Source organism: Gekko japonicus, unplaced genomic scaffold (assembly GCF_001447785.1).
Source record: "Gekko japonicus isolate JY-2015 unplaced genomic scaffold, Gekko_japonicus_V1.1 scaffold33, whole genome shotgun sequence".
Taxonomy (NCBI): Eukaryota; Metazoa; Chordata; class Lepidosauria; order Squamata; family Gekkonidae; genus Gekko; species Gekko japonicus.
Genome location: NW_015174272.1, coordinates 2,616,389 through 2,642,089, shown reverse-complemented (window position 1 = coordinate 2,642,089; position 25,701 = coordinate 2,616,389). Strand labels below are relative to the sequence as shown.

Genomic DNA, 25,701 nt, shown 5'->3' with positions numbered 1-25,701 from the left:
AGAGAAGAGAGTAAAATAACTGGACTTCAAGTGAAGAAAGAACACTTTAAAATACTAGCCTTTGCAGATGATGTGGCATTAATACTTGAAAACCTAAGAGAAGCAACAGGAGTCTTGAAGGACAAGGTTGAAGAGTATGGAGCAGTGGTGGGTTTCAAAATAAATACAGAAAAAACTAAAATTATAACTAAGAACTTGGACGACAAACAAAAAGAAAAGTTACAAGAAATCACAAGATGTCAGATTGTAAAAAAGCTAAATATTTAGGAATTACGGTTACAAATAAATGCAGTACACTCTATGAAGACAACTATAAAGTACAACTACAAAAATCTAAACAAGACTTGGACAAATGGAAAAATCTGCAACTTTCCATGATGGGAAGAATTGCTACAATAAAAATGAATATTTTACCTAGATGGATGTTTCTCTTTCAAACTATTCCGATACTACAAAATCAAAACTTGTTTAAAGACTTAGACCAGATGATATCTAAGTTTATATGACAAGGGAAAAGGGCACAAATCAGATTGAAAATGCTACATGATGTAAAAGAAAGAGGAGGGTTTGGAGTACCAAATTGGTTATTGTATTATAGAGCTGCAGCATTAGTATGGATTAAAGAATGGATTACTTTAAGAAGAGACTTTTAAAAATTGAGGGCCATGATTTACTGCTAGGTACGACGTAAAAGAAAGAGGAGGGTTTGGAGTATCAAATTGGTTATTGTATTATAGAGCTGCAGCATTAGTATGGATTAAAGAATGGATTACTTTAGAAGATAAGAGACTTTTAAAAACTGAGGGCCATGATTTACTGCTAGGATGGAATGCTTTTATGTGTTATGAAAAAGCAGGCCCTCAAAAATATTTTAAGCAGCATTGGCTCAGAGCAGCATTATTAAAGGTATGGGACCATTCCCGGGGAGTTTTCTTACGTACCAGATCTCCTTGGGAGAAGAATTCCTTGTAGATCAATTCCTGGAAGGCAAAGGCTGTTGGTTATACAAATGTCAGGGAAGCACTCCCTGTTGCATTCAATGGGACATCTGGCCACACTCCTGGCTGCAGTGGTCAAGCCAATTCCACTGAGCCAAGTCCTCCCCTTTCCAATTATAACACTGCTGGCTTTTCCGCATTCTGATTTTCCCCGCTTGTATGTTCCTGTTGTTCTGTGTTTTTCCTCCTGTTCTGCATGTGTCTTTCCCCCTCTAGTGGTCGATTCGATATTACACCACTTTATGTCCAGCCTAAAAACTTGCAGGCATAAATCGATATGCCAGGCATAAATCGATATAATACTGAATCGACCACTAGAGGGAGCAAAACACATGCGGAACAGAAACCCCCTCCTGAAGCAACAGGAGCACACAAGCAAGGAACGTGAGGATACAGAAAAGCCCTAACCCTAGCTCGCTATTTATTATCTTCAGACTGGAAGCAGCTCTCCCAAGTCTCTGGCTGAGAAACGTCTTTGCCAGTACCTGCTACCTGAGCACCTTTAACTGGACAGGGACTGGATCGGGGATCTTCTGCACACAAAGCAAGGGCTCGGTCGCTGAGGTATGGCCTCTTCCCAGGGGAACTGGCAGCCCCCGTGCAGAGTTTCCCAGTTACAGACATTCAGGGATGGAAACAGCTTTGCCAGATGAATTTCTGCCACTCCTGCTATTGGCAGGAAAATACAAGTCCCCCTGTGAGGGATGTTAGGATTCCTCCCTCTCAAAGATGGAAGTCAACAGTAATCACAAGTGGGTTGCAGCCACAATCTTGGCTACCTTTGGTAACTGGGTGAGGAGGCCAGCAGGCACGACCTATGTGAGCATGGATCCGGAAGTTCATCAGTGGCCAAAACAGATGGGATTTCTGAGGGAGAATGTATTGGCAACGGGAAGCAAAACAATATTGGATGGTCTGGTATTTGGGGTTGGTTTCCGTGCTGCACTGCGGACAGAGGGGATCTAGATCAGGGATCCCCAACCTTTTTGAGCCTGTGGATACCTTTGGAATGCTGGCACAAAATGGCTGCTGGCGGTAGGAGGTGGAGCCAGCCACAAAATGGCAGCCACACCTTACCTTCAGTCACATAATGAAGATCTTGGTGTCGTGGTGGCAGCTGCTGCCAAAGCAACATTTAAAAAAAATCTGCACAGCCAATCAAAACTCCAGTGGCCAATGAGAAGCCTTGCTGGGCAGAAACATCGCCTGGTCCCACCCACTTTCTAAAAACACTCAGTGGGTGCCAGGAAAGGACGGTGGGCGCTATCATGCCCACTGCCACCATGTTGGGGACCCCTGATCTAGAGTGTCTTCCAGTTAGGGGTACAGCACAGTGGACATCCCATAAAGACCTTACAATTTATGCCCCAGCTCCCCCCTACAGAGGGGATGGATGGTCTAGAGGAATCATCTCGAGATTCACCGAGGAAAACAATATATATCTAGCTTAGGGAAGAGGGGGCTGCGTGGCCCTGGATCCCCCCCCTACTCACAGCAATCTTGCGTGTGGTTTTCCAGCCTTTCGTCTGGTCTGAGAGGTCACAGGAGGTCATGAGAAGGCACAGCAGGAGGCTGTGGTGATTCTTGTTTTTGGGGTCGTAGCCGACTGCGGAGAAGAGAGAGACAAGTGACATTTCACGGGGTGGGTTTTTTGTTGTTGTTGCCATTTGTTTTCTGCAAAAATGGCTGCGTTCCGGGTGGCTCGACGGAGGCACCACGGAGACGTCAAAGCCTCTCCCCAAGAAATGAGGTGGGGGCTTCACTCTGACCGGCATGGGCATGCGTCATTTCCCCCAGATCGCCTGGGAAAGCTATGTCCTTGTATGAACACACGGACACACACAAACATGCGACATGCACCGAATCAGGGGAGTGGTCCATCTAGCTCATCAGTGCCTTCTTCGACTGGAGAAGAGCTAGATATGATTCCAGGAGCACCTTAGAGACCAAACGGTGCCGAGAAAGAACCTTAGAGACCAATGAGATTTTGGGGGGTAGGAGCTTTCCCTTCAGATACGAGTCTGAACGGAGGTCCCTATCTGACAAAACGGAGCTTTGACTCTTGAAAGCTGGTACCCCACCCCGCAAAATCATGCCCGTGATTTTACCTTCTGACATTTTCTGGAGGTCTTTGAAGATTCTCAAGTGGTGAGCCAGATCGGTAGCCAGAATAATGTCTCGCATCAGATCCAGCATCCTTTGGTAGTCCTACAGCACCAAAGAGGCTTTGCTTTACTATCCTTCAGCAAGGAAGTAGTCCAACAGGAGAGGCTGGCATGGACAGGTCACGCGCTCCCTTCCAATCGTACGCCCCTTCTCTAGCATGCATGCATGTCAGTGCTTGTGCATGAACACGAAGGCCCAAATGACACATGGCCTGCTGTATCAAATACTGCAGTTACCAAACGACTGATCATATATTGTGAGACAGGTATGCCAGTCTACTGTATCTTTAACTGAAGGCGCCACCAACCTCACGACCTTTAAATCAGTGGAGGAAAGGCAGAGGGAATAAATGCAGCATTACAGCCGGGGGTAGAGGGGCGTCAGCAATTTGGGGTGAGGGGAATGTCAGGCACACATGAACGCTCATGAAACTTCCTCATGCTGATTCAGACCCTTGAGGTTGAACTTGGGACTTTATGCATGCCAAGCAGATGCTCTGTCACTGAGCTACAGCCCCCTCCCAAGGATTCTTGGTACAGGATCCTTGTTGCTCCAGGGATCCTTGGTGCAAGAACTTTTATGAGCATGTCTGTATTTTTCCACCTGGGCCATGTTGCCAGGGGTTGGGGAGCTCCTCTTGTGACTTACCTTTCGGGAGAAATGATCGAAGATGTTGCAGCCATGGGTGTTCAAGATCGCAATGGCCTGAGCAAAATGATGTCTCTGCGCAAGGGAAACAAAAAGAGGGAGGTGAGCGCGTGGCTCACAGGGGTTTGCAAGAGGGGAATCAGGTCCACTCCTGGGTGAACACACCTCTCTATCGAGAAGAGTCCCTTGGAGAAAAGACAGAAGCAGCAGGCCCACCCCCAGTCTTGGGGAGGGGCCAAACAACGAGTGACGGTGGCCACGGGTGCATCCTGTGTCCCCCCAAGACTATTTTAGAAGCAGCTGTAGTTCTTCAAAAATGGATGCACAGGTGCATGGGGATGGTGACTCCAGGACTCTTGAACCTATCCTTTGCCTCTTCAGTTGCCAAAACAGGGATGTCTCTGCAACTGAAGTGTGGGGTGTGTGTGTGTGGGGGGGCGGCGAGAGGTCCTAGGCCTGCCATGCCAAGCATCTTATCTGGATCCATGCCTCAAAGCAGTTTTTAAAGAATTACAAGTGCTTTTAAAATGGCATCGGCAGCCACAGGTGAATGTGTGGCTACAGATGTGAAGGCCCAGAAAAAAACCACGGAAAATCTTGGGGGCTGGAAAAATGTGAAAAATATGTTTTCTCTTTTCACGAGTGAAAGCCTTTTTTTTAAAATGAATTTTATTGAACTTTTAACCAAAATACATATAAGAGAACACACAGAAAAATCATAGGGGGGAAAAAAGAAAGAAGAAAAAAAGGAATATATTTCGATTTTCATTTATGACTGCTACATCTTAATTCTCCATTGACTCTCTCTATAGATCCATAAAAGAAAAAAAGAACCCTCTCTTTTATCTATAATTCATTTCTCACCCTCTTATTCTTCAAACCCATAAATCATCAATTCCTTTTTTCCGCTTCGTGCAAAATGTGTTTAATATCTTTTCTCTCAGTGAGTTGAAATGCTTTTGAAGACAGGGTGGGCATGCTGTAAACACACACAGCTCTTAAATCCAAGATGCATTCCGGCACCTAGAAGGATACCTAACCATCATGAGGGGAGCATGCAAGGCATTCACTGCTTCTCAACAGTTGCGTGCCTTCTGTTGTCCTGAATTGTGGTTGACCTTTCCATCTCCCCCTCAGTTCCCTGTGACACATTACCCACAGACTGAGCAAAAAGTAACTTATTGCCCTACCTTGCAGGAGGGATAAAAAAAGATCAGAAAGAGATAGGGGCAGAAACTGCACCAAAGCCTCAGGTGAAAACTCTGAAAGGTTCCTTGATAACTGAGCTCTCTCTAACCAGATAGCAAACATTAAGGTACATGTGCTAACACAGCATAAGGTGCAACAGATGGCAGATTTCTCTCAAGTATTATGTATATTTGCAATTTGGCTTGTTCAAACTCCAGGCATTTATAACTTTTAAATACTGCAAACATGTCGAATATTGCAATTATATATGCTAAATAAGTTATAAACGATGCTTTGTTAAATCAGTAGGATTAGGCTTGATAGAAGAGTAGGCATTGCCTATATTTCAATTTTTCTCTACGAAAACCTGTTTTATTTCCCCGTGGTTTCAAAATTTCTGGAAATGTTACCCCTCTACCCATCACTTGTAGTTTGGCTCAAGGAAACCAACATTCTGTGGAACATGTGCAATGTTTTCCGTGCCCTATCTTTTCCAACTCATGAGTTTCTTCCTCCTTCACACTACAAAAAGGGCCTTGTCATTTGCAGGGGTTTCTTTCCCCAGTTTTTTCTCTACTACATCCTGTTCCTCTGGCTCCCTTTCTCACTTGCCAGGGGATAAACCTGCAAAGGACAAAGAGATTTTTTCAGGGGGGGGGGTTACCTCCATCACAGAACCTTCAGAGCTGTATAAGGCAGCCAGGACCGATTTCTGAAAGAAAGAAGAGAAGTCAGGTTGGCAAGAAGAAGAATACACAGGATGGGGTTTCATTTCAGGCTGCATAAAAGAAACACCCCAAGAGTCAAGAGCAATTCTCTCTCTAAGCTGAGGAGTCCTGAGAATAAAAATTCTACTTTGTGAGCTACGGACATTAAAATTGTGAGTGAGCGATTTGGCTACTGCATAAATTAGCTGGCTCTGGAGCCATCCTTCCTGAGCAAAGACAAAAAAGGGTGAACCGGAGCCTAAAAATCTGTGAGCTAGCTCACACTAACTCAGCTTAGAGGGAACACTGGTCAAGAGGGAAACATTTGGGTTCAGGCACAGGGCTGCCAACCTCCAGGTGGGACCTGGAGTTCTCCCAGAATTACCGCTGACCTCCAGACTACAGAGATCAGTTCTGCTGGAGGAAATGGCTGCTTTGAAGGGTGGACTCTATGTAGGGTTGCCAGGTCTGAATGACAAGCCGGCGGGAGACTTACCAAGATGCTCTGGGGGAGGGGAAGGAAGAAGTGCAATGTGCCTATGTCACCCGGAAGTGACATAGGCACATTGGTGACGTCAGGAACGCTTGGGTTTTTGGGCAAAACTCTATAGTTTGAAGCTAATTCTACCATAGAGTTTTGCCCCAAAACCAGAACATCGACCTACGATGTCACAGACGTGCCTACGGCACTTTCAGGTGACGTAGGAACGTTGCATTTGGGGCGGTAACTCTCCCCCGCCGGCCAGTGCTGGGGGGGAGTGCCAAAAACCGGAGAATCCCCCGCACACCATGGGGATTTGGCAACCCTGACTGAATAGCGTCACACCCTTGTGGAGCACCTTCCCCTCTTCCCACCCCAGGTTCCACCCCTTAAATGTCCAGAAATTTCCCATTCTGGAGCTGGCAACCTAATTGCAGTAAGAACCCTGGTCTGCTGCTCCCCTTCATGCCTCTCCTTCAGGTTGCTGGCTCCAGGTTATGAAACATCTGGAGATTTTGGGGGAGGAGCCTGAGGAGGGTGGGGTTTGGGGAGGGACTTCAATAGGGGTATAACGCCATAGAGTCCGCCTTCCGAAGCAGCCATATTTTCCTGATGAACCAAATCCTTCCGAAGCAGCCATATTCTCCTGATGAACCTCCTGTCGCCTGGAGATCAGTTGTAATCCTGGGAGATGAGAGCTGGGCCCTATCCCTCCGCAAGGCTGGGAGATCAAAAGGCCAACGTTTCTCCCCTCCCCTCCCATCGGGCTTTGTAAGGAAGCTGAGGGTCAGCTTCTCCCCCAGACTGATAGAAACGATATTATTTATGAGCCTCTCCCATTGGTAGTCTGAGGAAACTACAGTTCCCATAACTCCCTGCAAGAAAGCATGCTGGAAATTTTTTTTGGGGAAAGCTAGTTTACAGGAACCCCTGATCTGAATAGCCTGGGCTAACCTGACCTTGTCAGATCTTGGAAGCTAAGTAGGGTTGGCCCTGGTTAGTACTTGGATGGGAGACCACCAAGGAACATCAGGGTTGCTACGCAGAGGCAGGCAGTGGCAAACCACCTCCATATGCCATCTGCCCTGACTTGGATTGCCCTGTCTAGCCCAATCTTAATCTGTTACACACAGACACATGCCTCCTGAGCCCTTTCGTGTGTTTGAGAGTGATGCATGACAAAATTGCTCGTGTGGTATTGAATCGCTCATGGGGATGTTTACACAGCTGTGCTCAGAGTCATAGCTAAGAGATGGGGTTGGAGACGTCTCCTCAGCCAGCCGGCCAACATTTCTATACTCCTTTCCCACCCAAAATGGGGCCCCTAAGACGGCAAACATGAAAAAAACATTTAGAACGGCACTGGAGACATTTAAACCATTTGATAAAACCAAATAAAGTTACCAGCAGAACACAGTATTGTCATAAGCTCACTCAATGTGAGTCCTGCTTCCTCCAGATTCTTTCAGTGGCCCCGCTTGGCCTTTAAAAGCCCCCAAAAGCATTTTCTAAAAATGCTCCTAGATGATCAGCGGATGGGATCCCCTTTCGGGTAGTTCTCCTCTTCCTATATAATTTCATCATGGTCTGCAGAACCATAGCTGACCAAAGCAGGGCCAGTTCCAGGCTTTGAGGTATCCTGGGCAGACAGAACCCAGGGGCCTTTGTTTGCCTGCCACCAGGTCCCACTGATGCCTCCCTTTCCCCCACCTGCATACCCCCCATATGCCTGAGCATCCTTTTCCCACTTGCAAGCCCTCCCATCAGCCCCGCTCAGTTGCCTGCACTTCCTGTACACCATTTTACCAACAGCACTGTTTGGTGTATGCAGCTGGGGCCTTTTGATTGCTTCTCAACAGTTGCGTGCCTTCTGTTGTCCTTTCGCCCTGAATTGTGCTGGACCTTTTCACCTCTCCCTCAAACCCCTGTGACACATTTACTCACAGACTTCTCATTTTCCTCACTTGTGTTTTTAATTCTCTTCTGCATGTGTTTTGCTCCCTCTAGTGGTCGCTTTGATATTACCCCGGTTTAGGTGCCCCAAGGTGTGTGCTGCACTCGGCTTTATGCTTAGAATTGGGCCAACATCTTATTCAAACAAAAGGTTGGCTACTAACCTTTAACTATTGGCTCAATATTCATTTTAGAGCCTCTCCAAACTCTCTAATTTCACGCTTTAAAAATGATACACACAGTCCCCTCTGGTTTTCAAAAATAGAAGAAAAAATTCATCAAATGGGTTGACTTACTTTTTCCAAATGGACAAAACCTTGATTTTTCAATCTATTAGACAAAGACTATTCGACCTAGAATTACATAACTTTCGTCCTTCACATCCACATATTTACTCACAAGCTCACCTTAACCTCTCTACCCAAATATGGCCAAATGGCCCATTATTTACACAATCTCAGCCTTCCTTCCCATCGTAGAGCCTTTACGTTGGCTCGGCTAAACGTCTTTCCCTCAAACATGCTGCGGGGTCAATTTAATAAAATGTTGCGGGGTCGATTTAATAACATCCCACCCCAGGGAAGACTCTGCAAATTTTCAAGCATGGCCCCAGACTCAATCTTCCATATTATTCTGGACTGCCAGCCGCATACATCTTCACGTATGAAACTGTTTCCCCTTCAGCCATACTTATTTACTAATGATCTTAAAACTGTTCAATATCTTCTTAACGATGTTAATACTGATACTACAATTATGGTTGCAGAATTCTTAGCTGAACCAGCCGCACTTAGATACAACCTTTTTACATAATACACATATTTTATTGTCTAAATTTACTTACTGGAATTCAATGTATCGTCTTAAATGTATTTATTATATACCCTGTTTCCCCGAAAATAAGACCTACCCAAAAAATAAGCCCTAGCAGGATTTCTATGCATTTGTGGTATAAGCCCTACCCCAATAATAAGTCCTAGTGATGAGAGTTATGACGATGTTCCAGAAGAAGATGACTTAACTGTATTTGAATAAATGTAGATTGTTGTATTATACTTAATAAAAATAAGACATCCCCTGAAAATAAGCCCTAGTGTGTCTTCTTGAGAAAAAATAAATATAAGACAGTGTCTTATTTTCGGGGAAACACGTTACTACTATGCCATTAAAGGTGTCTGAATCTGAATCTATTACCCCAGTTTATGTCCCATGTAAGAACCTGCAGGGAGACTCACCGAACAGAAACCAGTGCAATATCAAAGCGACCACTAGGTGGAGCAAAAGACACGTGGAACAGGAAAAAAACACACCCAAAGAAACAGGAACTTTTGAACAAAGGAAATGAGAACGTGGAAAAGTGCTGTGAGAGCTGCTGCCACACCCACCCATCAGCATTGCCCCTGTTCTTTGTGCACCAATGATTCCGGGCAGTTGGGAGCACGGGTGGCAGAGCACTTCAAGCAAGCAGAAGGGGAAGGGCATGCAGGCAGGTGGCAGGGGGAGTGCATGGGTGGGTGGTCAGTAGCCGTGGGCCCCCTACCAGGAGCGATGGGCCCTGGCAGCTGCCTCACCTCAGGGTGTGCAGATGCTGGCCATGGACCAAAGGATGCTGTAGGAATCGAATTCATCCCTCCCTTTTTCACGCTTGCACCTGCCCACACCTTCCCTCCCTCCCTCCCTCCCCCCCCCGGCTTTGTGGAGGACGGGTTCCTTCGAGCCGTACCGAAGCCACCTGAAAGGAGTTATTCGTGCCCCGATGGTCCAGGTCGTGACACATGCAGGAGATAAACAAGGCAAAGATTTCGATGTCTCTGTGGGGAGAAAAACGACACAAACACCGGCGTGAATGGGCTTCGGAAGGAGGTTCGGTTACCCAGAGGTGCCGAGAGATGTGCAGCGTGGTGCGTGTAGTGGGATGACGAAGGATAGGGTGGGGACTGTGAGACACTGCGAGGGTTGCCAAGGCCAGGTTGGGAAATCCCTGGAGATTTGGGGACGGAGCGTGTGTCAGCAAGCTGCCATGAAGTTGCCATGTTACGTTGTAACCTCTGAACCTTCTTCCCCGTCCCCCCCCCCATCTGTAGGTGTTTACTTTCTCTTGCTTGCTGCATTTGCGGAACTGCTCAAGGTTAACAGCTGGAGGTGGGATTGTGTCGTGGCATTGCTTGGCTTGTTATGTATTCGAAGCCTGAGAACTGCCCTGTGTTTATGTTGTAGAACCGTTGTGTTCCCAAGGAATTGGGCGCTCGTTTTATCTGCATTCCCGCCAGCGGGAATTGGGCTCATTGGTCCTACACGGGTTCAAGTTCCTTTATTATGTTGCCCTCCGGGGTTTGTAGTTATTCCTAACAATTTCTTGTGTTCCTGATCTAACCATCGCTTTATAATAAATTTGACTTTGTTCTTCAAACGTGGATTTATTTTGAATGCATGGGGAGTCGGACAGCGTGTAGAAGGTGGGATTGGGGGAGGGGAGGGACCTCAGGGTAGGATTTCTTTCTTTCTTTCTTTTATTTCATTTATATCTCGCCCTCCCCGCATGCGGGCTCAGGGCGGCTTACAACACGAGGTGTAATACACCACCACAATGAAAAACAATTAAGGCACCCAGTGCAATAAAACACAGTTAAAACGGTTAAAACACAGTAAGCAACTCCCAAGGATCCATCACGACTAACAAACTTGCTCCCTATTGCTCATCGCATAGGGGTCAAAGAAGGGGATGCTGTGGGCCATGATGTTCAGATGGCCAGAACGGCCCAACCCAGTGGTACTGTTTTGCAGTCCCCCGTTGGTGGTGGTGGCAGGCGGCTCCTATTCGAAAGCCCGGCGGAAGAGCTCCGTCTTACAGGACAGGGCCCTGATCTCCTCCGGGAGCTCATTCCACCAGATAGGAGACGCCACCGAAAAGGACCTGGCCGTAGAGTCCACCCTCCAAAGCAGCCATTTTCTCCAAGGGAAAGTGATCTCTGTTGTCTGGAGAGCAGTGATTCTGCTGTGAGATTTCCAGGCGCCTCCTGGTAGTTCAAACACACGGGTAACACGGCAAGGCTGAGCAAACGCGGGAAAACACCGTGTTAGAACAAAACACACAATACTATTATGCTACTGTGTCTTCGTACATTGATTTAAACCATGTGCTTAAATACAAGAGAGAGACCCTGGTGTGTCTTATTCATTATAGTACAAAAACCTAAAGGACATTAGATATTTAGAAGAAAAGTCCACAGCTACAGAGACAGGTGCCAGTGCTGTATACTGTCTTTTGCATTGACTTGTGTACTGTAGTATTGTGAGCTTTGGGTAAGTGCAGCAAGCTAGTTCAACTAAGCTCAAATACTTTGGCCACCCAATGAGAAGGGAGCCCTCACTGGAGAAGACCCTGATGCTGGGAAAGACTGAAGGTCAAAGAAGACGGGGACGGCAAAGGAGGAGATGCTTAGACAGTGTCATCGATGCAACGAACATGAAATTGAGCCAACTTCAGAGGACTGTGGAAGACAGGAAGGCCTGGCGTGATCTGGTCCATGGGGTCGCGGAGAGTCGGACTCGACTGTGCAACTGAACAACAACAACAAAAACTATGTAAAGTATATTGTGTTATATTGTGTTTGTAATTCAGTTCCAGGAAAAATAATGGTGCCTGAAAAATAATCTCTCGAAACACGAAATTTTTGCCTGGGAGGCGTGTTGCTTTGATGCTTGCTGTATCTCTTTTTGGAAAGCATAACAGCCTGCCACATCTCACATCAGAAAGTACAGCATTGGAACCTGTCTCTGTAGCAGTGGACTTTTCTACTAGATATATAATGTTCTCTAGGTTTTTGTACTATAATTAATAAGACACACTAGGGTCTCTCTATTGTATCCAAGTGTGTGATTTGGATCAATAAATGAAGACGCAGAAGCATAGTAGTGTTGTGTGTTTTGTTGAAACCCGGTGTTTTTCTACGTTTGCCCCTCCTGGTAGCTGGCAGCCCTAGACACTGAGCGTGAACGTGGGGTGTGCCTTCAGATCATTTCAGAATGGACAGTGCCCCTAGTGGATGATGGAGGAATGGGAGAAGAATATTAGCTCCAACAGCTAATGCTGCAACATGTCACTGCAGAAAACGAGACACGATCTCTGCCAAAGCTTCTAGCAAAGCTGGGGAGGATGCATTTGAAAGCTTGATATCTCAAAGAAGTGCCCGAATGTGCCCCTTCCAGGTCCCGGGGCGGAGCCCTGAGGGAGAGCAAAGCACCATATTTGATGGGCCGTCTCCTTCCAAACGTCCCTTGGAGACGGCGGCAGTCTTAGGCAGCCATCCGTTGGCTATCCCCCCACTTGGGGTGGCCTGTCTGGGATCGGGAAGAGCCCAGGGCCTTTTCCGTGGTGGCTCCGGCTCTCTGGGAGGGGCTCCCAGAATCATGGAGGGGGGTCCCCTTTCTTGGAGATCTTAAGGAGCTGCTGCAAGGCCAGCCAGTTCACCAGGGCTTTTGAGCGGGTTTGAAATGGCAGGCATCTTTTAAGGGGGGACGTGACGGAGGGAGAGAGTTGGGGCCGGCCATTTTATCGTTGGTTTTCAATGGAAAATGTCCTTAACTGTTATTGTAAGCCACCTTGCAACATGAGAGAAGAAGATGAAGAAGAGATTGGATTCATACCCCGCCCTTCACTTGGAGTCTCAGAGCAGCTTACAAACTCCTTTCCCCACCCCTCCCCACAACAGATCCTGGGAGGTAGGTGGGGCCGAGAGAGCTCTGACAGAAACTGCTCTTGAAAGAACAGCTCTGAGAGAAGAAGAGATTGGATTTATTGCTCGCCCTTCACTACCCGAAGGAGTCTCAGAGCGGCTTACAATCTCCTTTCCCTTCCTCTCCCCACAACAGACACCCTATGAGGTAGGTGGGGCTGAGAGAGCTCTTTCGAGAACTGCTCCTGAGAGAACAGCTCTGAGAGAACTTGTGACTGACCCACAGTCACCCAGCTAGCTGCTTGTGGAGGAGTGGGGAATCAAACCCGGTTCTCCCAGCTTAGAGTCCGCGCTCCTCACCACTACACCTAACTGAGAAATAGCAGGATACAAATGCTTTAATAAATCAGTCGATAAATCCACCTACTCCAGGTAATTGACCAGCTCCAGGTTTTTGTACAGCAGGTAGCAGAAGTGGGAGACGGAGAAGGCGTGCATCCAGTTGTGGTAGGGAGGGTCCCTGTAGCCCTTTTTCACCATCAGGCAGAACCTGCAGGGGGGGGAGAAGGGGGGGTCCCTCGATGAGAACGGTACCAGCGACCCCTCCCCAAAGCACGGAGCAGGGCAGGGGCCTTGCCCCAAATCGGCCTGTTCAAACCAATCCTGCAGCGTTGGACTGAAGGAGGTAGGGAGGGAGACCGAGCGTGGGAAAGAGGATCGGCCCATTGTCCCACCTGACAAGCGTATGGCGGTCGATTTTGTAGCTGTTGATGAAGTTCATGTCCTGCAGCATGCTCAAAATGGCCTGCAGGGAAGAAAGAGAGACGCAGAGAGCTCAGAGGGGGATATCCCACGTCAGATGGGGAAGGGGGGATTTAAATGTGCAGCCTGGCCCATCCCAAAGGTTAAGGGCTGGTCAATAAGGAACGCTGTTAAAATCTTGTCAGACAAACCCCCAAATCAGGGCTTTTTTTTCTGGCGGAACGCGCCGGAACGGCGTTCCGGAACCACTTTGACAAAATTATTTTTAAAATGTTTAAAAGCTCATGAGTTTTTACTATTTGGCTTGAAAACTTCATTTCCCTCTTGAGAGTTTCAGAAACCTGCCCCAAATAATTACTATATACAGGAGTCGGTGTAACCAAAGTGGCTGAGACAGTGAACCAACAGTCAGGAGGGCCGGCGTTCAAATCTTGCTTCTTGTCAAAAGCTTGGTAAGCGAGCCGCACTCCCTCCCTCAGCCACATCTGTAATATGCAGGTGACAGTACTAGTCTACCTTACAAGACTGTTGTCAGCGTTACTGCAAGACCATTCCGTCACCTTTAAGGCCAAGTTTTATTCAGGTACAAGCTCTCCCTCCTCTGTGAGGACAGATCTGCACGTTCCCCTCCCCCCATAGCTAGCAATCCAAAAGAGTCCAGTGGAGCCTGAGCGGTGGGTGTTGCCTTCTGACACACTTCCGGTGATGTCAGGGGGTGTGGCATATGCAAATGAGTTATGTTAATAAGTTATGCTAATGAGCTCCTACACCTCTTTTTCTACGAAATGACCCCTGCTACCATCTAACATTGCCTTGGAGAGGCTACCGCCATCTATATGCAACAGCTCTTTATTTACGAATCTGATTGCTTGTCTGAATTTGAGATGATTGCTCTGTCGATGCATCTCTGTTTTATTGTACTCATTCTGTCGCATTTTAACTTGTTGTAAGCCGCCCAGAGCCTGCCCATGCGGGGAGGGCAGAATATAAATCGAAAGTATGTATAAATAAATAAAGAAAGAAAGAAAGAAAGATGGAGAAACTCAAGAAGCCGGGGGGTGGGTGGGTCTTCAACACACAGGCTGGTTCTCACCATGCACGTGTCGTCATCGGGAAGGGAACGGGGCGTGTAGGTAAATCTGTCGAAGTTGGCGTCGAACTCGGGCACCGGCTTGATGCTCTCGTTGAGGAGGATGGTGTACTCGTCTTCAGACACCTAGAAGAGAAGCCAAAGAGAAGAATTGCTATGGGGGAGGAAACGGCCAAGGCAAGTTTGTGATTAATTGGACAATTTACGTGTGTGTGTGTGTGTGTATCCTTGCGATCACAGATCAACCTCTCCCTGTGAATTGGCCTTTCCCCAGCACTGAGTGGTCAACAATATTTGTGGCATCCAATGAGCTAGTTCGGCATCCGCCCTATAAGCACAGCATGGGGTGGAGAGAGCGGACACAGAGAAATTCTTCTCCCTCCCCCTAAATTCGAGAACTCGAGGGCATCAGATGAAGCTGATGGGCAGTAGGTTCAGGACGGACAAAAGGAAAGACTACTTTACACAGAGAGGGATTCAAATGTGGAATTCACTGCCAGAGGATGGAGTGATGGCCACAAGAATAAACAGCTTTAAAAGGGGATGAGATGGATTCATGGAGGAGAAGTCGAACAGTGGCTACTAGCCATGGTGACTGAGGGGAACCTCCACAGTCAGAGGCACTGAGCCTCTGAATCCCAGTGCCAGGGGGCAACATCAGGAGAAGGCCTCGGCCTCTCTGCCCTGTTGTTGGCCCTCCAGAGGAACTGGCTGGCCACTGTGTGAGACGGGATGCTGGACTGGATGGACCCTCACTGGTCTGACCCAGCAGGGCTCTTCTAATGTCCTTATCAGGGGAAGGCCTTGGCCTCTTTGCCCTGTTGTTGGCCCTCCAGAGGAACTGGGTGGCCACTGTGTGAGGCGGGATGCTGGATCAGAAGGACCATCACTGGTCTGATCCAGCAGGGCTCTTCTGATGTTCGTAAGCTGGGATTTCCTTATTGCTGCCTAGGAGATGGAGGTCTGTCAACCTAGTGGAGGTAGAGGCAATGGCTTCTAGTGACAAGAGTATCTGCACGGGATGCAGAAGGTCCCAGGTTCAATCCCTGGCATCTCCAGGAAGAATCAGATCGTAGGTAATGGGAATGACCTCTGCCTGAGACCCTGGAGAGCTGCTTCTGGTCATAATAGACAATACTGACCTTGATGGACAAAGGGTTTAAATCAGTATAAGACAACTTTATGTCTTGGGGAAGGGCAGTGGCTCAATGGTAGAGCATCTGCTTGGCATGCAGAAGGTCCCAGGTTCAATCCCTAACATCTCCAGATAAAAGGACCAGGCAGTAGGGTTATGGGAAAGACCTCAGTGGCTGAGCATCTGTTTGGCATGCAGAAGGTCCCAGGTTCAATCCCCGGCATCTCCAGTTAAAAGGACCAGGCAGTAGGGGATGGGAAAGACCTCAGTGGCTCAGTGGTAGAGCATCTGCTTGGCATGCAGAAGGTCCCAGGTTCAATCCCTAATGTCTCCAGTTAAAAGGACCAGGCAGGAGGTGATGCAAAAGACCTCAGTGGCTCAGTGGTAGAGCCTCTGCTTGGCATGCAGAAGGTCCCAGGCTCAATCCCTAACATCTCCAGTTAAAAGGACCAGGCAGTAGGGTTATGGGAAAGACCTCAGTGGCTCAGTGGTAGAGCATCTGTTTGGCATGCAGAAGGTCCCAGGTTCAATCCCTAACGTCTCCAGTTAAAAGGACCAGGCAGTAGGGGATGGGAAAGACCTCAGTAGCTCACTGTTAGAGCATCTGCTTGGCATGCAGAAGGTCCCAGGTTCAATCCCCAGCTTCTCTAGTCCAGGTGATGTGAAAGACCTCAACCTGAGATCTTGAAGAGCCTCAGCCATCAGAATAGACCGGACTGGCCGGGAGAAACTAACAGCTGGACCCGGTCAAAGGCAGACCCGTGTATTCATGAGAGTTTGTTTATACGCCTGCCCCAAGGTGGAGCATCAGACAACTGGGCTTGGGGACGAACCAAAGGCGGGACAGGTGGGTCCCCTTTCCTGGAATGCCTCCCCCTCCCCTTCTTACCTTCATATGGTACATCATCATCTCATTGGCCAGGTGGCTCCGGTACTGAGCTTCGTGGACTTTCTTATAGAGCAGAGACTGGAGGGAAGAAAACCAAAGAGTCAGGTCACCCCAGCAGAGAGGTTTTCAAATGTTACCCATCTTTATTTATTTATATGTTGTTGCAGATTTCCCGGGTTGTCTGGCCGTGGTCTTGGCATTGTAGGTCCTGATGTTTCGCCAGCAGCTGTGACTGGCATCCTCAGAGGTATAACACAGAAAGATGGCGTACTCTCTGTGTCAAGGTGAGATGAAAATGGTAGGCAGGTCATTTATATCTACTCAGGAAGGAATTAAATAAATAACTGAGGAGGAGTTAAATAACTAGGGCATGGTTTCCTGTGCTGAAAAACACAAAAGGCTCTACATCTGACAATAGCACTACAGATAAGATTAGAACCTCCTCAGGATAGAGCATCTGCTTGGCATGCAGAAGGTCCCAGGTTCAATTCCCAACATCTCCAGTTAAAAGGACAAGGCAGTAGGGTTATGGGAAAGACCTGTGGCTCAGTGATAGAGCATCTGCTTGGCATGCAGAAGGTCCCACGTTCAATCTGTGGCATCTTTAGTTCAAGTGATGTGAAAGGCCTCAACCTGAGATCTTGAAGAGCCACTGGCTTCAGAGTAGACTGGACTGCCCGGAAGAAACCAACAGCTGGACCTGGTCGAAGGCAGACCCGTGTATTCATGAGAGGTTGTTTATACGCCTGCCCCAAGGTGGAGCATCAGACAACTGGGCTTGAGGAAGGACCAAAGGCGGGGCAGGTGGGTCCCCTTTCCTGGAAGGCCTCCACCCTCCCCTTCTTACCTTCATATGGTACATCATCATCTCATTGGCCAGGTGGCTCCGGTACTGAGCTTCGTGGACTTTCTTATAGAGCAGAGACTGGAGGGAAGAAAACCAAAGATTCAGGTCACCCCAGCAGAGAGGTTTTCAAATGTTACCCATCTTTATTTATTTATATGTTGTTGCAGATTTCCCGGGTTGTCTGGCCGTGGTCTTGGCATTGTAGGTCCTGATGTTTCGCCAGCAGCTGTGACTGGCATCCTCAGAGGTATAACACAGAAAGATGGCGTACTCTCTGTGTCAAGGTGAGATGAAAATGGTAGGCAGGTCATTTATATCTACTCAGGAAGGTGGGGTAGGGCTGAGTCATTACCCTACCCCACTTTCCTGAGTAGAGATAAATGACCTGCCTACCATTCTTCTTCTTCTCACCTTGACACAGAGAGTCCTCCATCTTTCCGTGTTATACCTCTGAGGATGCCAGTCACAGCTGCTGGCGAAGCGTCAGGTCCTACAATGCCAAGACCACAGCCAGACAGCCCGGAAAATCTACAACAGCTCATGAATTTCGGCCGTGAAAGCCTCTGACAATAAATTGATCGATCAATCAATCAATCAATCAATCAGGCTGGGAATAAAGGAGGAGACGTACATGGGCGATGCTGATGCCGCAGTAGATGGAGAATGCGGTGGCCAGGTCCTCGTCGAACTTGCTGAACCAAGGACCGTTGATCTTGTTAACCAGCTCGGCCACTCCGATGACCTCTGGAAGGAGCAAAGAGAAACAGAAAGAAGCATGGAAACGTGGAGCTGGAAGGGACCCCAAAGGACATCATCGTTACCTCCCCCCTCTCCCAGTGACCCCTGTCCAGAGGAAAGCAAAAAACCGCCAGGATCCCCTGGGCCAATATGGGCCACGGGAGTCGAGCACTTTAAGAAAAAAATATTTGTTGTTTTTATGAGCTTTCTTTCACAGGCAGATTTCCCATATTTCTCTGCAGGTTTGCTGACTGCGGTTCCTCTAGCTCAGTGGTGGTGAACCTATGGCACGGGTTCCTATGGCACATGCCATCACCCCAGCCAGGCCCAGACCATCATTAAAGTGTCGAATTCTCTGCCAAATAATTTTACGTAAATGAAAGCATTTGGGATTGCTTTCCTTACTTTGTTTGGATCATCTTAAGTTAATGTATGTTTTTTCTAAAGTAAAGACTCAGTATTCAGGTTAAATTGCCACGTTTGCACTTTGCGATAAATAAGTGGGTTTTGTGTCGCAGTTTGGGCACCCGGTCTCTAAAAGGTTCGCCATCACCGCTCTAGTTGTTGATTCCGTTAGGCAGGACAAGAAAACATTGGCCTCTAGTGTGAAACAGAGTATCACTGAAATATAGATTACTAGGAGTAAGGCCCTATAGTAATGGTGGCGAACCTATGGCAGCGGTGCCAGAGGTGGCACTCAGAGCCCTCTCTGCGGGCACGCGTGTCATCGCCCCAGCCAGGCCCAGACCGTCATTAAAGTGTCGAATTCTCTGCCAAATAATTTTAAGTAAATGAAAGCATTTGGGATTGCTTTCCTTACTTTGTTTGGATCATCTTATGTATGAGTTGTTTTTTCTAAAGTAAAACCTCAGTATTCAGGTTAAATTGCCGTGTTGGCACTTTGCGATAAATAAGTGGGTTTTGGGTCGCAGTTTGGGCACTCGGTCTCTAAAAGGTTCACCATCACTGCCCTATAGTATTCTGTACTATTTGAGCTCTGAAGAAGGCTCTTGTGAGCCGAAATGCATCGGGTCATACACTGTCCTTTTTTGTGTGTATTTGTAATTTTGAACATTTTATGAGGCTTTATTTGAGGTTTTTCTGTGTCTTTGAAATAAACCCTCTTTTGTCTATACTTATTTATGGAGAAGTTGCCATGCTGAAGACACGGATGATAGACGGATTTTCCGGGCGCGATCACACCGCAACATCTGGGAAGCGTAGTGCGCCCGTGGCTAACCCGTGCCTTGTTGCCGAAGATGCGGAGTAAAAAACTACCACATACGATGTACTAATTTCCGGAAAACACGGGGCAAGGGTGGACGTCTGATCACGTTTCCGCTAGAATCCCGTGGCATCCGGCGCCCACCCATGTCCTGTTGCAAACCGGATGTTTTTTTTTGTTTTAAGTCTCCACAGGATGCGCACAAACGATCATGCGCATGCGCAAACTTCAGTGAGACCCAAAAAACCCCATTTGCCACGGGAGCGGCGCCTAGCGATTGCCGGTGTGATCGCGCCGCACCGCTTCTTTGCCGTGCTGCAGTCTAGCCGTGTAATTGGCACCTAACGGCCTAACCACGGGACCTCGACGGGACGTCTGATTGGGCTGCCGCACGTTACTTTGTTCCGGGGCAAACAGCCACGCTCCCCCCCCCCGCATTTCCGGCCTGTTTTGAAGTTTTGGCCCCTAATAAGTTTTCTAAACTTCCTTTGGAGGTTTTTGATTGGTCGGGTTAGTTTTACTCCCCCTCTTTTTTTGGGTCCTACTCACAGCAGTATCAATTAGATCCAGGAGAAAGAGGGGGGCTATGAGGAACTGCCAGTGAGAAGATAACCCTTGGCCAGAAGACCACGGCATGCCCCTCTCTCCCTAGCATTTGGTCCACCGGGCCTCCGGGCCCGCCCACCATTCGCCCCACCCTGCGGGCCTTCCTCACCCTGGTTCTCATCCTTGATGGGGAAGCAGAGGATGTTCCTGGTGCGGAAGCCGGTGCTGTCGTCCACGCCGCGGTAGAAGAGAGGGTGGGAGTAGGCGTCCTTGATGTTGAGGATCTTCCCGGTCGTGGCCACGTGACCCGCAATGCCTTGGTCGGCCGGAATCCGGATCTCGTAGCTCTGTGGCAGAAGGAAGGGGGCACACAGAACAGCGGGGACACATCAGTGTGCGCAGGGGTCGTTTCCTGCGGGAGCGCACAGGAGCGGAGCTCCGGCAGTAAGGAGCCCGTGGGGCGGGCACATGCAACAAGCCCCGCCCCCTGCTCCCAGCAGCCCTCAGTCGGGCCACGAGGAGCAAGAAGCAGCCAGGTAAGTTGCAGAGCCCACCACCCTCATCCCGCCTTCAGGTACAAGCTCTCCCTCCTCTGTGAGGGCAGATCTGTGCGTCCCCCCCCCCAACAGCTAGCAATCCAAAGCAGTCCAGTGGAGCCTGAGCGGTGGGTGTTGCCTTCTGACACACTTCCGGGGATGTCAAGGGGTGTGGCGTATGCAAATAAGTCATGCTAATGAGTTACGCTAATGAGCTCCTGCACCTCTTTTTCTACGAAATGACCCCTGAGTGTGTGTGTGTGTCCTTCTCACAAAGCGACAGGCCTTTGTGAGACACAACGTGGGAGTTGAAAGCAGAAAGCTGGGTGAAGCTCTGGACAACAACTGAATTCTGGATGGAACCCTGCTCTGACCTAGATGGCCCAGGCTAGCTGTATCTCATCAGATCTCCGAAGCTAAGCAGGGTTTGCCCTGGCTAGCATTTGGATGGGAGACCTCCAAGGAAGTCCAGCGTTGCTACGCAGAGGCAGGCAATGGGAAACCACCTCTGTGTGCCTTTTGCCCTGACCTAGAGGACCCAGGTTAGCCCGATCGCATCAGATCTCGGAAGCTAAGCAGGGTTGGCCCTGGTTAGTACTTGGATGGGAGACCACCAAGGAAGTCCAGCGTTGCTACGCAGAGGCAGGCAATGGGAAACCACCTCTGTGTGCCTTTTGCCCTGACCTAGAGGACCCAGGTTAGCCCGATCGCATCAGATCTCGGAAGCTAAGCAGGGTTGGCCCTGGTTAGTACTTGGATGGGAGACCACCAAGGAAGTCCAGCGTTGCTACGCAGAGGCAGGCAATGGGAAACCACCTCTGTGTGCCTTTTGCCCTGACCTAGAGGACCCAGGTTAGCCCGATCGCATCAGATCTCGGAAGCTAAGCAGGGTTGGCCCTGGTTAGTACTTGGATGGGAGACCACCAAGGAAGTCCAGCGTTGCTACGCAGAGGCAGGCAATGGGAAACCCACCTCTGTTTGCCTTTTGCCCTGATCTAGAGGACCTGGGTTAGCCCGATCACATCAGATCTCGGAAGCTAACCAGGGTCGGCCCCGGTTAGTATTTGGATGGGAGACCTCCAAGGAAGCCCAGGGTTGCTACGCAGAGGCAGGCCACGGCCAACCCCCTCTGTGTGTCTCTTGCCTTGAAAACCCTATGGGGGTCACCATTTATCGACTGCAACAGATTTGGACGCTGATTTGGATCAGTCCTGCAGTGCAAGAGAAGAAATTAAACTCTCCCACCCCATGCATGGGTTTTGACACACACACACACCCGGGCAGTTGCTAGCCCTGAAAAAACAAAAGGCAAAGAGAGGATGCCGGGCTCTGTGTCTTCCCCCTTTCCTTCCCAAAACATCAAACCCCAAACTCTGAGCGGTGCAACGTACATTTCATGTTCTGAATGTTTCAGATATCTGCCCTTCGTCCCTTCCCCTTCCCTTCTTGGCCACAGCCCGATCGGACGAGATCTACCCTGGTGCCGATCATACGTGAGACTTCGTACGGTGTCCCCCCCCCCCATTTTCCCTGCCGGCTTGCAGTTCGGTGTAGTGGTTGGGAGCGCGGATCCTAATTGGGGAAAACTGGGTTTGAATTCCCCACTCCTCCACATGCAGCCAGCTGGGTGGCCTTGGATCGGTCACAAGTTCTCTCAGAGCTGTTCTCTCAAGGGCAGCCCTCGAAAGAGCTCTCTCGGCCCCACCCACCTCACAGGGTGCCTGTTGTGGGGAGGGGAAGGGAGAGGAGACTGTAAGCCGCTCTGAGACTCCCTTGGGTAGTGAAGGGCGAGGGGTATAAATCCAATCTCTTCTTCTTCTTCCCACCCCCAATTTGGTGCTTCCTAACTTCTAACTCAAAGCGACGGTATTCCCAGCAGTGCTGTACAATGTTCCCTCTAAGCTGTGGAGTCTTGTGAGCAAAAATTCTACTTTGTGAGCGACTGGCATTAAAGCTGTGAGCGAGCGATTGGGCTGCTGCATAAATTAGTTTGCTCTGGAGCCCTGCTTCCTGAGCGAAGACAAAAATGTGTGAGCCGGAGGCTAAAAAACTGTGAGCTAGCTCACACTAACTCAGCTTAGAGGGAACACTGGTGCTGTATAGCTGCAAGCGCTGGACCATAAGGAAGGCCGAGCGCTGAAGAACAGATGGCTTCGAATTATGGTGCTGGAGAAGACTCTTGAGAGTCCCTTGGACTGCAAGGAGATCGAATCAGCCCAATCCTAAAGGAAATCACCCCCGACTGTTCCCTGGAAGGCCAGAGACTGAAGCTGAAACTCAAATACTTTGGCCACAGAATGAGAAGGGAGCCCTCGCTGGAGAAGACCCCGATGCCGGGAAAGACCGAAGACGGGGACGGCACAGGATGAGACGGTTAGACAGTGTCATTGATGCAACGAACATGCAATTGAGCAAACTCCAGAGTATGACGGAAGACAGGAGGGCCTGGTGTGATGTGGTCCATGGGGTCGCAAAGAGTCGGACGCGACTGTGCGACTGAACGACAACAAAACTCCTTCCTGTGGCTCTTACCTCGTCGTCCACCACGCCCCCGTCAAACACTTTGGCCACCAGTTCGTGGTTGCTTCGATCCAAGAGGAACACGGAGCATCTGCAAGAGAAGCCATTCCACAGTCAAAAGGTGAGGGGGGGACGTCAGTTAAGCAAAGACTCCCGTGGAGAAAAGCCAGGCCTCTGGGGAAAATGAACTCCCACAAAATGCACAAATAGTTTGTTAAAACGAGAAAAGTCTCGGCTCAAGCCGGCCCGTCTAACGACATCCGCTGGTCTGGAGATGCTCTCTGCACGTGCTCAAGGGAACTTATAGCTTTAGTTCATTTTTCGTACCTGTATTACCCAAAACAGGATGGCCCGGTCTAGCTCGATCTTGTCAGATCTTGGAAGCTAAGCAGGGTCGGCCCAGGTTGGCACTTGGATGGGAGACCACCAGTGTTCCCTCTAAGCTGAGTTAGTGTGAGCTAGCTCGCAGTTTTTTAGCCTCCGGCTCACACATTTTTGTCTTAGCTCAGGAAGGAGGGCTCCAGAGCAAACCCATTGATACAGTAGCTGAATCGCTCGCTCACAACTTTAATGCCAGTAGCTCACAAAGTAGAATTTTTGCTCACAAGACTCCACAGCTTAGAGGGAACATCAGACCCCCAAGGAAGTCCGGGGTTGCTATGCAGAGGCAGGCAATGGCAAACCAATTCAAATTCACTGACACAGGAAGTGGTGGCGGCCACAAGCATGGACGGCTTCAAAAGGGAATTAGATAGGCATATGGAGCAGAGGTCCATCAGTGGCTATTAGCCACAAGGTATAGATAGGGACTCTGGGGCAAGTGATGCTCTGTCTTCTTGGTGCTTGGGGGGGGGCAACAGTGGGAGGGCTTCTAATGTCCTGGCCCCACTGGTGGACCTCCTGATGGCAACTGGTATTTCTGGCCACTGTGTGACACAGAGTGTTGGACTGGATGGGCCCTTGGCCTGATCCAACATTGGCATCTCTTATGCTCTTATGTTCACCTCTGTATGCCTTTTGCCCTGACCTGGATAGCCCAGGCTGGCCCGATCTCATCAGATCTCAGAAGCTAAGTAGGATCGGCCCTGGTGAGAACTTTGACCTGCAAGAAGTCCAGGGTTGCTACGCAGAGGCAGGCAATGGCAGACCACCTCTGAAGTCTTTCTCTTTGACTTGGATGGCCCAGGCTGGCCCCAATCTTGTCAGAACTTAGAAGCTAAGCAAGGCTGACCTCAGTTAGTCCTTGGATGGGAGACCACCAAAGAAGTCCAGGGTTGCTATGCAGAGGCAGGCAATGGCAAACCACCTCTGTGTGTCTTTCGCCCTGACCTGGATGCCCAGGCTGGCCTGGTCTCATCAGATCTTGAAAGCTAAGCAGGGTCGGTCCTGGTTAGTCCTTGGATGGGAGGCCACCAAGGAAGTCCAGGGTCGCTGGGCAGAGGCAGGCAAAGGCAGACCACCTCTATGTGTCTCTTGCCTTGAACTGGATGGCCCAGGCTGGCCCAATCTTGTCAGATTTTGGAAGCTAAGCAGAGTTGGCCCTGGTGAGTACATGGATGGAAGAGTTTCCTGTTTCACACAGGAAAATCCAGTTGGACACGATTGCAAAATGGCATAGAAAGTGCATCATCCCACATGGGGAAAAGAGGCCTGGAAATCATAGAATCGCAGAGTTGGAAGGGACCTCCAGGGTCACCTAGTCCAACCCCCTGCACAGAGCAGGAAATACACAACTACTTCCCCCCCCCCCAATGACCCCCTGCTCCATGGCCCAAAAGTGCTTCTGTTTCCCCCTCAGCTCCTCTTCTTCAGTTCTAAGCAATTTCCGCTCCCCCTGCTTCCAAGGAGCTCGGTTCACCCTCCTCCATTTTATCCTCACAACAACCCTGTGAGGTAGATCAGGCGGAGAAAGAGTGGCTAGCCCAGAGTCAGCCAGCAAACTTCACGTCACGGCAAGGAGGATTTGAATCCAGACCTCCTTCAGTCCTGATCTAACCACTACAACCACACGGCCTCCAATTCAGGGGGTTGCCTGAAGAGACATCAGTGGGAAGAGGGGCTCCCCACAGCTCCATCCATAAAATGGCAGGGAGAGAAATTACGTATCGCTCTGAGAGTAAGTCTTCAACATTTCCGGTAGAAGCGTTGTTAGGAAGGAGGGTACGTCCTCATTTGGAGTACTGTGTACAGTTCTGGTCACCACACCTCAAAAAGGATATTATAGCATTGGGAAAAGTGCAGAAAAGGGCAACTTGAATGATAAAAGGGTTGGAACACTTTCCCTATGAGGAAAGGTTAAGGCGCTTAGGACTCTTTAGCTTGGAGAAACGACGACTGAGGGGTGACAGGATCTAAGTTTATATGATTATGCCTGGGATAGAGCAGGTGGAGAAAGAGGTACTTTTCTCCCTTTCTCACCATACAAGAACTCCTTGTGGTCACTCCATGAAACTGCAGAGCGGTCGGGTTAGAACGGATAAAAGGAAGTCCTTCTTCACCCAAAGAGTGATTAACACATGGAATTCACTGCCACAGGAAGTGGTGGCGGCTACAAGCACGGATGGCTTCTAAAGGGAATTAGATAAGCATATGGAGC

General features: G+C 49.1%; 1 protein-coding gene across 1 annotated transcript in view; it reads right to left on the bottom strand.

Moving 5' to 3' along the window:
• PDE2A (phosphodiesterase 2A) overlaps positions 1 to 25,236 on the bottom strand; it is a 28,074-nt gene extending 2,838 nt beyond the window's left edge. Inside the window, exons 1-14 of the mRNA XM_015423653.1 lie at positions 25,208 to 25,236; positions 23,118 to 23,196; positions 20,219 to 20,396; positions 18,172 to 18,284; positions 17,541 to 17,618; positions 14,673 to 14,795; positions 13,552 to 13,622; positions 13,245 to 13,367; positions 9,865 to 9,952; positions 5,665 to 5,712; positions 3,813 to 3,887; positions 3,107 to 3,206; positions 2,492 to 2,604; positions 942 to 980 (exon numbers count right to left, since the gene is read on the bottom strand). Of these exons, the coding sequence (XP_015279139.1) occupies positions 942 to 980; positions 2,492 to 2,604; positions 3,107 to 3,206; positions 3,813 to 3,887; positions 5,665 to 5,712; positions 9,865 to 9,952; positions 13,245 to 13,367; positions 13,552 to 13,622; positions 14,673 to 14,795; positions 17,541 to 17,618; positions 18,172 to 18,284; positions 20,219 to 20,396; positions 23,118 to 23,196; positions 25,208 to 25,236 (1,257 nt within the window). The remainder of the gene's footprint in view (positions 1 to 941; positions 981 to 2,491; positions 2,605 to 3,106; positions 3,207 to 3,812; positions 3,888 to 5,664; positions 5,713 to 9,864; positions 9,953 to 13,244; positions 13,368 to 13,551; positions 13,623 to 14,672; positions 14,796 to 17,540; positions 17,619 to 18,171; positions 18,285 to 20,218; positions 20,397 to 23,117; positions 23,197 to 25,207) is intronic.
• Positions 25,237 to 25,701: the final 465 nt, after the last annotated feature.